The following is a 12,332-nucleotide window of genomic DNA, read 5'->3' as shown; positions in this document are numbered from 1 at the left end:
TTCTTTCAGCTTTTTATTACAATTGTAGTTTCATGAAGGTTTAGGTCCTAATGAAAGGGAACTTTAATGTGAGATGTGTTTTATTGTAATTGTTTATGTCAGTATTATGATTCTGTTTTGTATGATAATTTATATATAATGTGAAGCCAAAGGAAACAAACGCATTGATAACATTGTGAGTTGACTATTACTTACTGTTTCATTTGAATATCATATAGGAACCTCTACAGACTAAGTCATTTTCGAATAATACATATAATGATAGTAGTGGTACCTTCAATTGGAAATTTCAAATCTTATTCAGATTTAACAATATAAGAATAAACATTGTTTTCTTGAATTCATATTGTTGTTAAAAGTTGTCAAAAGACATAATATTCTGTTATAAACTGACGGTATCCTTGAACTTTCTGTTCTCTTATTTGTTGTTTCTGTAAAACTTCTGTTGTTTTTGTGGTCCTATTTATCAACAAGGAAATCTGACCAGGAAAAATAATTATATTCTAAACTTTCCATTGTATAATCATTATTTCAGACATTGCTAAAACAACCAGAAAATTGGTCATTTTTGAAAAAGACAGAATGTGAAAATAATAAGTATTTTTATTGGTTTTGTATTGGTCTTGCCTCTCATGATGTATACTCGAGTCTGGGGAACACCAGTCCAGGTTTTCATAGTCATTGATTTAAAATTACCTAAATTTTTGTATGAAGTTTAAAATAATATGAACAATAAGATATAAGATTCCTTTTTTTGCATTAGCCATTTTTGTTTGTGTTTTAGTCAATTTCTCTGACAGTACTACAGCTGTAAAGATAGATTGGTAGATCCCTGTGTGAACATTGTCAAATCTTGATCATAATAAGACTTTTGGATACAAGAGATTAACATATAAGGTCCAATTTTGATAAAAATAAGACTTTTGGATACAAGAGATTAACATATAAGGTCCAATTTTGATAAAAATAAGACTTTTGAATACAAGAGATTAACATATAAGGTCCAATTTTGATAAAAATAAGGCTTTTGGATGCAAAAGATTAACATATAAGGTCCAATTTTGATAAATATAAGACTTTTGAATACAAAAGATTTACATATAAGGTCCAATTTTGAGAAGTGGTGATAGGACCTTAGTTCTTTAATTGGTTTTCTTATGGACATATCATGTTATAACTGGAGGCCTATATATGAGCTTGATCCATTGGTTTCTATGTAAATTACATATGCTGGTCAGCATGTAAAGCAAAATCCTGGCTCTTTCTACAAAGTCAAAGTTTGTGTCATAATCATTATCCAGGTGTTTGATCAAAATTCAAACATAGAAATTAAAAAGTTAAAACATTTGATAAAAGACATTTTTATATCTGTTATTGGTCTGATGAATTCAATAAAATCACTACAAACACATTTCACGCGGTACATTTCTTACCTAAAACGCCAATGGTCTGCATACAGAATGTATCTGCTGGGCAATGAAAGCTTTTGATTCCTCCAACTTTTATGTATCATTCTTGTCCTGCCAATTAATCAAGGCAGCACTCATTGATTAAGACATAACGTTTCAGACCTTATGGAGTACCAATTCCATATCTGGTTAGTCCATTTGAAAAAAAAACTGCTTTTTAACTTTTTTGTTGTTAGTCTTAATTGTTTCAAATGAAAAAAAAAAACAACAAAAACACCTTTTCAGAGTCTTAGAATCTTCATTTATCATTGTGTATCACAAAATTCTGGCGTTTATATTTTCTACTGTGATATATTATGATTGTGTCCCTGTAAACTGGACACAATGTAAAATGTTTATAACCATATAAACACTACATTGTCAACAATTGATGATTCCATTTGACATTGTTAATCATTATTGTAAAAGCCAGATGGATAATTAAAGTGTCTTTAATGTCTCTTGTCTGTTGTCTTGTGTTATGTAGGAATGTCATCGAGATCTTGGACTTGTGTCTCGCTCTAACAAAGGAGCAGGAATGAGCGTTGTTTTCTGTTGATGTATACAAGTTAACATCACTGATGTTGTGGTTAGATAATTTTCTCAGAGAATTCAAATGCTACAAGAAGGATGTCACAAACATGTCTATCTGGTACCAGTTTATATTTACTAAATGATCGTGTTATTATTCCATTACAAGCAGATAAGCTGTTATCTATCGTAATTAATATGTATTTGGTTGATGTAAGGTGTATTTGCCAAAAACTGATGAGTGGATTGGGCACAAGTTAAAATGAAAGAAAAAAGGTGGACAGCCCCACAAATAAAACAAGTAAATATCACATGTTGAAAACAAGAAAATATGGCCATATAAACAGAATGGAAATCAGTACGATTCACTTATCAATAGTGGTTATCATTTAAGTGTAATGATCCTTCTGTACATATGTAAAACAAATTCGGCAGATTTTAATGGTTTAAAAATGTATCTTCTTAGCATTTCATTTATTTACACAAGCTGTCATCCTTTCTGATATACAAATTAATTGTAGATCAATATTTATTTCCACATTTTTCTTGATTAAGATATACCAGTTCTTTGATTTGTATTATACAGATTGATAACATCAATTTCTGAGACATCTGCTGACTTATTGTCTGCTGCATTGTACACATCCTGTCACGATAAATTTCTAAGACATCTGCTGACTTACTGTCTGCTGCATTGTACACATCCTGTCACGATAAATTTCTGAGACATCTGCTGACTTACTGTCTGCTGCATTGTACACATCCTGTCACGATAAATTTCTGAGACATCTGATGACTTCCTGTCTGCTGCATTGTACACATCCTGTCACGATAAATTTCTGAGACATCTGCTGACTTCCTGTCTGCTGCATTGTACACATCCTGTCACGATAAATTTCTGAGACATCTGCTGACTTCCTGTCTGCTGCATTGTACACATCCTGTCACGATAAATTTCTGAGACATCTGCTGACTTCCTGTCTGCTGCATTGTACACATCCTGTCACGATAAATCTGAGACATGCTGACTTCCTGTCTGCTGCATTGTACACATCCTGTCACGATAAACTTCTGAGACATCTGCTGACTTCCTGTCTGCTGCATTGTACACATCCTGTCACGATAAATTTCTGAGACATCTGCTGACTTACTGTCTGCTGCATTGTACACATCCTGTCACGATAAATTTCTGAGACATCTGCTGACTTACTGTCTGCTGCATTGTACACATCCTGTCACGATAAATTTCTGAGACATCTGCTGACTTACTGACATTGTACACATCCTGTCACAATAAATTTCTGAGACATCTGCTGACTTACTGTCTGCTGCATTGTACACATCCTGTCACGATAAATTTCTGAGACATCTGCTGACTTACGGTCTGCTGCATTGTACACATCCTGTCACGATAAATTTCTGAGACGTCTGCTGACTTACTGTCTGCTGCATTGTACACATCCTGTCACGATAAATTTCTGAGACATCTGCTGACTTACTGACATTGTACACATCCTGTCACGATAAATTTCTGAGACATCTGCTGACTTACTGACATTGTACACATCCTGTCACAATAAATTTAGGAATTCCATTGTCCTCTGGACGAATCAAACGTAATACATAGTGGAGTTACACAAAGATAGAGTGTATACACTAAATTTAGGTTATTTTAAACATTGTTGATTAAATGTCAGTTAAATGGATTAAAGGCTTGTTTTGTTGAATTATTTCTCTCTTAATATATACCCCGGTGATGAAGTTCCCATATCAATAATCCACAAAGTACGGTCAAACGCCCCTCAAATCTTAATTACTTGTTTTATTCTAATGGGTATTCATGTATCTTGCATACTTCGTTTACACATTATTAATACTAAGTGGTTGAATACAACTATGTGTTACATTATTTCAATATTTAATTTTCATCCTGCAAAAACATTTTATTATTATTTTTCCCTTAAAATGTACTACATATAGATATTAATGTACCTCTACTCACAACCCAAAGAAAAGTACTGAAGGAATCTTCCTAGAAACTGTATACATTTGATCCCTTGTAATTTTAGGACAGGATGATTGGCAGAGAATCATTGATATATATTGATAGTGAAATGGTATTACTACAGTAATAGCAGATAATGAAGGAGTCAGTCATATATAGCTACAACTAAATACTGGTGACTGTATGGTGGCAAAATCATTATCTTTCTGTGATCTTTTATAAATAACAAGAAGAAAAGATTTCAAATCCCAACATCAACAGGTATTTATGTCTTGGTAATTGGATTTCCTAAAACCCTTAAAATTGGAATGCATATAGATAACCAGCATGTTCTAGAGTCGGACAAGGTGTGGGTTAGGATGTGGCGTTTTGTGTGATGGAAAAATATGTTTCAAATTGTCTAAATAACTAGCAGATGTACTGCTTTTAAGTCTCGCTGACCTTTGACCCAGTGACCTTGAAACTAAATCAAAATGATTTTCACATTATTTCCCGAAACTTTGATGTGGCCCATTCAAAAATTGAAGATTTTAGAGACAAGTGTTGATAAAACCTTTGCACCACTTCCAAAAACTTTAAAACATGTGTTTTTATACAAGATTTACTTTATTGGTGTATTAGTATTTTGTCCATGCCAAAACATCCCCCACTCCTGGAGACCACAAATTTGACTGTTTTTCTGAAGGTTTTTGACATTACAACCATATCAGTCACTTATGATGTATTTGTCTCCCAACAGAGAAGATACATATATTTAAATATCCGTAATAATTCTTGAGAAGAGGAAAATTGTGAAAAATGAACAGAAAACGGACAATATTTATGATGGAAAAAGGCTCAGTTAACCTAAACATTTGCTATGTCAAGTCAGAGACGTATATATCACATGGTCAAGTGTCTGGGTTTGTATCCACATTCTAAACAAGTGATGTGACCTTGGAAGTACACTTATTGCACGATCTCCCTGATATAGGAAACTTGGTACAGAAACACATTTTTCACAAAGCCATTCACTGATTGTGGACAAAACATTTTATAAAATTTAGAGAAAAACAACTGGTTCAAATTTTTATCACCAACGTCACTACATCACTGTATCTTACATAATGAATATTTTATGCATATTTTAAAAATTCGGTGACGTAATTTCAAGTAATACAATTTTGTCCTTGTAACTATTACATTTTTCTGTTTTGATCGATGTTTAAACTCTTTATTTTGTGTAACGTTTAAGGCTCATGGAACTTTCGCATCAGTCAGTTAAAATATTTTCTGGCGTTTGTGTTCTCAGTACTTCCAGTACTTTGATTGTAAATTGGGTTAAATTGTCGGAGTTATCGGTCTTTACGAGACTACAACGTGATTTCCTGGTAAATCATATGAGCAAAGATGGCAGACGTAGACTACCAGCCTTCGAAGCCTTCCTCGAAACTTTCGGGGGTTTCTCTGTACCCCGTGTATGCGGTTGTTTATGTCTTGGCTCTTTCGGCAATCCTTGTGATAGGTGAGTTGAATGTTCACGCACGTCCATTTGCCAAAGATCGTAAGAGTATGGCTGACATGGCAGTGCCCTTGGGCCTCCAGTTGTTGACAAATGGTCCCGAGCTGGGTGACGCAGGAATGCATGCGGTCTATGTGAACATTTTTTCTTTTTCCTACTCGGACTGTCTTTATTCGTCATTATCAAATACAGTTTTTTTTATAAAGATTAGAGGTCATCGTTGCCTTTATTGATATTATCACAGCTGGCCTGGGTTTGACAGTTCAACATGTCAATCGTGTTTACAACTTTATCAATGCAACGTGTAATTAAGTATTGAATAATCATACCAATCTGGATAAGTAATTTCTAAACTGCTGATGGTCGTTTACAATTTGAGCATTAATTAGTTTCATTTCCTTATTTTTATTATTGACCTTTTGCTACTTTCGGTACTTAAATGTCTACTTTCTAGTGCTAGATTAAAGAGCCATTATTATTTAAGGTTATATCTGTTATCCACTTTTAACATTATATCGTGGAGTTTAATCATATCTTTTATCACTATCCGCTGACTATTTACCATTGGATAATTCAGATTATAATTCTAACATTAGTTAAAGTATACAGTATTTGTGAACACATTCATAATGCTATATTGTTTGTTTTGCAGCCTTTTATTATATGCTAACAGGAAAGGGAGCAAGATTTGATTTTGGATGGTAAGCTTTATAAACATATTAACATTTTGAAAGTTCCATAATTATGTCAACGTAATAGTTTCACATAAAATTCTGACTTTCTGTCTTTAATCTTTAGTTATTCTGCTTATTCAACAAATGGAATTTACTGAAATTGAAAAAAAGTGTAAAGATGAAGAAAAAAATGTATTATGCACAGTTGTAATTAAATTGTAACATTGTGAGGTCTGTAATGTATTATAATACTTTGACATTTCATTTTTTCCAGGTTTCTAGAAAGCACTTCTCCATTTATGTGGGCGAGTATAGGTATTGGCTTGTCAATCTCCTTGTCAGTAGTCGGAGCTGCCTGGTAAGTTATGAAAACAATCTTACTCCATTCTACACCAGTTAGTAGTTATCAGGCACAGTTTTAAACTTAAACATTTCATAAGGTAGACACCAAGAAAATGTATATGCACCAGATGTATATTAAAACACCTACTACCTGTCAGCATTTACATATTACCTCTCAAAAGAATGAAATGAAATTGAGGTACATATTTTAAAGGATGTTATTACAAGAATGAATGGATCTTAACCTATATATGATAATAATACAACAATATTTTACAGTCATTCAGATGAGTGTAAGTAATTGTACTGAATATTTCATAAAGTATATGCACAAAATGAGGCCGAAGAAGATAAAACTTGGGGTTCACAATCAGTGGAAAATAATTGAATTAAGATCGCCATGAAAATTTATATGATGGCATGTCTAGAAGAACAAAAATGAAATGTTGAATATCCTTGTGGCATTGTTTTACAGGGGAATATTTACCACAGGAGTGAGCATCCTCGGAGGCGGAGTTAAGGCCCCTCGTATCAAAACAAAGAATCTGATCAGTATCATCTTCTGTGAGGCTGTTGCCATCTATGGTATCATCATGGCTATTGTCATTGCTAACCAATTAGGGGTAAGTGTCTTGTCCTATAAAAATGTCTGCAACTCTCATGTGTTTAAATGTTGACAAACATTAAATATGCCTTCATTCTGATTAATTTGTACTGTATGTATGTATGTCTCATATTAGAGTTAAGCTCTAGATTGAAGAGAATCTACACGTAATTAACTTTTTTGTTCTCTATATCTGATAGGTCAAACTTTTCTTCACAAAAATTAATCAAATCAATTGTAATTCTTTCTTAAATGGCATTGTCATAGATGTACATGTCTAAATGAATAAATCCAGGTTTTTGCAGGAAAAGACATTTTGTATTGGTTAAAACCAGGTTTGATGTTTAATATCACTTCAATAAAAAGTAATATCAGTTTGTAAGAGAATACATTGTATTTGATGGGCCTGATAAAATTTTTTTCTTATATTTCAGACTTATGACCCACTCACTGCATCAGAAACTGTTATAAGGGATTCCCATTATGCAGGTAAGGTTAGACAGTTAACAGTGTTTACTTTCAGTATTTTTTCAGACAACTTTCAAAATGAAAACTGTCTACCATATGCAGAAACTTCTTTCATGATGTTTCACTTACAAATTAATCCATTAAAAAACTCAAACTTCACATTCATTGTTTGTGTAAACATACCATTTTGGTCTAAAGGAAACAAATAATATACAAGTGCCAGGAGCAGATTGTTCCATCTATTGTCCCAATGTTACAACTATCTGTATGTTTTAGGTTTCCAGATGTTTGCTGCTGGCCTCACAGTAGGATTATCTAACATTGCTTGTGGGATCAGTGTTGGAATTGTTGGATCTGGTGCTGCTTTAGCCGATGCCCAAAATGCCAGTCTTTTTGTAAAGCTCCTAATTATAGAAATCTTTGCCACTGCAATTGGTCTCTTTGGAATCATTGTTGCTATCTTGCAAGTAAGTACAGTATGATTGGGTATTTATTTCTCAACTCAATGTTTTCAAGGGAGCATATAGTTGAGCTTTGCCATCTGTCTTTCCATCCGTCTTTCCATCCATCCTTCTCTGTCTGGAGCAAAACTTTTCCCACGGTTAAGCAAGTAGTATAAAACTTGGTGTATACGTTGGTCATACTAAGAGGATGTGCAGTGTATCAAATTCAGGGCCTCGGCTTCTCAATTACAGAGTTATTGCCCTTTGTAAAACTGTTTTTGACAAGTACATAACTCGCTTTCATATAAGCAAGGGTAATGAAACTTGGTGAATACATTGGACGTTCAAAGAGGATATACATGTACAATGTAACAAATTCAGTGCCTGAAACCCTTTAATTACAGAAATACATGTATTGCCCTTTGTTAAAATATTGGGTCCAAAAAAGTTGTTTTTGGGGAGCATTCTTCAGTTTCACTGATACTCTTGTTGGATTTTAGAGAACTGAAGGTATTCAGTATTAAATGAGCATGTAAGTTAGATATGTATTAAATTTGACACTCAAGCATTCATTCAATAAGTTTTTCAAGCAAAAAGATAAATAAGTTATTTTTTCATTTTCCTCACAGATCACAGGAGTGAAGATGGGAACAGATTAACTGCTGTCTCAGACCATTAATACAATTATATTATGTACGACCTAGGGAACACTACCTACTGGACATATTTGGAAATATTGCTGCTGCTAGCTCAGCTCCTTCTGAAGATACGTCTGGAGAGGAAAAGATGAGGAATAGATTCAAATAAAGAAAGTGTAAATGTGGTAGATTTATTCTATTCTACTGATGTCTCCAACAATCCTTCTTGAATGATCATAATTCAAGCTTCATTAAAAACCATTTGTTTGTAGACAAAGATCTTTTGGGCCAAAAACATTAATACATTTTTATGCATTTCCATGTTCTCTTTGGTTAATTTGTTCATTTTAATAGTAAGTTGTTGATGTTTCCAAATATATCAAACATCAGTTGTCTACAGTAAAGATTGATTTGTCTGAAAATAAAGAAAAAATCTGCTCACTGAACATGCTGTAAGCTCATCGCTTACATACAATTTCTGGCTCAATGTCTGGAGCTGAACTTATTGCAGGCTAATTCAGAAGTGTTTGTAATTCTACTAAACGTTAATAGAAATAGATTGCCAAGGTATTACCAGGCATGGGCTTATTAACGTAAGAATACCATTAGAGGACAAATATTGGTAAAATATGAAATTTTATGTAAATGTTGTTGTTGTCATCGGCTGGTTTTTGTGAGGGAAATAATACTTTGGAAACAAACAAAGATGGAGGCACAAGTGCTGGACACACAAAAAACATGTACCTGTACATACTTTGTGATTTGTGTTTCCAGCTTTTTGCAATGGAAGATACCGTAATTTTACACAAGGTTGGCAATGAAAGTAGCCTTGGAGTGATTTTTGAACATACTGATATATTTGGGGTAATAAGGTTCAACAGTGCAGTATTCATAATCCATGTCAAAACTTAAGAAATCCTTGGGTACACATTTTTATCATCAGTTGTAGATTTATATTCAGATAAATATTTATCCATATAATATATACAACTTACATTGTAATATGCTTCAAACATCATGTCTCGAACAATACAAACATGTATCAACATGTGAATGATTAGTTTTATATCTACTGTGATTTCCTTTTGTTATCAAATATTCTCACTTCATCAGTCTGTAAATATTGATTTTCATGGAAGTAGAGCTTATTTTTATTTCATGCTTGATTGAGCAGTATGTACATTGTAGTATGTAACCAAGAATGACTGAAAATTACTGATAAATAATCTGTGAAATGATTTAAATTGCATTACATTATATTGCTAGTAATGTGTACAGGGTATATAGAGTAAGTAGTAGTTACTTTAAATCTGATTCATACAATGAATCTATTTAAATATTTGTAATATTAAGATACAGAGTACAGCAATGCTACAGACATTAATTGTTGGCTTCTAAAAGGGCAAGTTATTCTTCTTTTTAATTGGAGTATATCTTCACTTTTGCCATAACAAGTAAACAAGAAGTTTCAAGAAATGTATTCAAAGTGAAGTTTGTAGGGTACACATTGGATTAGTTATTATTGTCAATAAATGTATTAATGATCATTTTGAAATTTTCAGCAATTTGTTTTCCCAACATTCCATTCTTTTCCACAATTCTTGAAAATTGATTTGAATTCTTTGATTAAGTAGAATAAAATGAAATTTAAACGGTAATTTGATATAATGAAGTACTGTACAGTGTGTGTAAATATAGAATATTGATAACATGTTAAAAATAATGAAAACAAAAGTGATGATTTGCTCTTAAAGTGGGTTGAAAACTTTTCATATCTGAAATCTATGTTTCATTCCAGTTGTACCTTGAACAAAGAGTGTTTTTGTCATGATTGGTTGTGTGAGAGGGAATTAAGAAATGTTTGTATGGGGATCAAAAGTTGTTTGTTAAATATTTATCATGAAATATGTGATTATTTGTGTTTTGTTACATAGTAATTATGGTGCATGGAAAAAAAGGTAAGGTGGTTGTCTCTGGTAGACAGATTCTTTAATATCACAATATCTTTGTTATATAAATGATAAAAAGCAATTGGTTCCCTTCTCTAACTTATGTACTACTACAGTATGAAAACATTGATAGTTTAAAAAATACCAATGAACATTCTAAAAACAGTTTCCTGTACATTTTGTTGCTGCTGTGTAAGATTATTTTTTTTTTTTTTGGATAATTAATAAATCAAAAACACACACTTGAGATTGAAGAAAGTTGAAGATCTTTTAAGGAAATTATCATGCAATCGTCAAAATGATGAAATGTGAGGTGAAATTGTAAGTATAGTGATTGAAATGTGGTCAAAGAGTGATGGTAAGATTTTCTTTAATGAATCATAACATGGAATATCATCTGAATCAGATAGCAGTAAGATATCAGATACAATTTATATGTGGTGCAGAATGGTGTGATATTTACGTGTTGATATTTATGTAAGGCCTGTGCAGTTGGATCTGGTTCTCCGAGAGTGGTACATTTTTGTTGATGCTACAAATGGTTAACAAGGTTAAATTTGTATTATTGATGTTTCCATTTTAATTCCACTATATAACAGAAGAAACAACAAACCTCAGCATGAACTTTCATAACCTGCCTTCCTCGGGCATCAACACGTATAAGAAATAAGAATTAAAGCAATGAACAATCTTGCTATGGTAGGTAGACATGATCTATTTTAACATCCATTACATGTTTGACAACAAACCTGTCATAACTTGGTGAAGTATTTACTCATTGAAAAGCGAATCTAAATAGAACTAAAATGAAGTGTTTTTTTTTTAATCTCTGTTGTACAATGTGGTAAGCTAGAAAGTTACCTGTAATCATTGTAAGAGTTACCCCCCTTAGGACTGTAGTAGGTATACATACTATGTATCCTTAAATGTTGTTGTTCCACTGATTTGTGCTATTTTGATTATCATTTCGTGATAGGTAAAATTGATTAATGAGACAAAAGCAATGTTAATTTCAAATCTAGTCAAAATCAGTAGTTGGTTGATATAGAACGTGATAAAGAGAAAAATGTCGTGGTTTGTCAAATGAGCCATAATCACTGAAGAGGGAAGCGAAATGTTCTGTATTGATATACAGTAGTTATTAGTATTTAGTGCATATGTTCTATGTCATTGAATAAATATCATATAAATATTGAAATAGTTTGTTTTATTTTGTTTCCTGTGAATATTGGTGCACAAATCTGTTGAATTTGTTCAAAATTGAAGGCACAAGCGAAGAAATTTGCTTGGTTCCAGGAGAAAAAAAAACTGACATCACACAAATTAAACAATGAAGGTTTGCTATACTCCAAACTATTCGGTTTTACCTCACACAATGGCGAACACTCGAACTCATTATTGGTGTTTTGTATTGGTCGGCACGTGCATTATCACTTTGGCACATGGTCAAATTTAGAAGTCGATATTTCAATGATCAACTCCAACATCTACTTTTCTTTGTTGTATCGTAGCATCTCTCGGGGAGGAGGGGGGGGGAAGTCACAGTAAAAACATTACGTGTAATGTGCAGATCACACGATAAAATCCGAAGTCATCCGAATCTATCAATTGTGAACTTAGACGTACACTTTGGTACAAAGCAATGTGATTAGATATTCACTTTTTGGTCCGTGTTGCAAGGTCACTTTAATATTGACAAGAAATATGAAAATATTGTGAATTATACTAA

At 32.7% G+C, this 12,332-nt stretch overlaps 1 protein-coding gene across 1 annotated transcript; it reads left to right on the top strand.

Moving 5' to 3' along the window:
* The first annotated feature begins 5,373 nt into the window (after window positions 1-5,373).
* Window positions 5,374-11,795, top strand: LOC132544747 (V-type proton ATPase 21 kDa proteolipid subunit c''-like). Its single transcript, XM_060208397.1, has 7 exons — window positions 5,374-5,488; window positions 6,138-6,186; window positions 6,434-6,517; window positions 6,977-7,124; window positions 7,540-7,594; window positions 7,850-8,040; window positions 8,646-11,795. Exons 1-7 carry the CDS (start codon window positions 5,374-5,376, stop codon window positions 8,673-8,675), a joined length of 672 nt encoding a protein of 223 aa, XP_060064380.1. The 3' UTR covers window positions 8,676-11,795.
* The last annotated feature ends 537 nt before the right edge of the window (window positions 11,796-12,332 follow it).

The sequence above is a fragment of the Ylistrum balloti genome, unplaced genomic scaffold (assembly GCF_031769215.1).
Source record: "Ylistrum balloti isolate Yb309-2 unplaced genomic scaffold, AGI_CSIRO_Ybal_v1 Utg369808, whole genome shotgun sequence".
In the NCBI taxonomy this organism is placed as follows: domain Eukaryota; kingdom Metazoa; phylum Mollusca; class Bivalvia; order Pectinida; family Pectinidae; genus Ylistrum; species Ylistrum balloti.
Note: the sequence above shows the minus strand (reverse complement) of the source record. Positions and strands in the feature narration are given on the sequence as shown.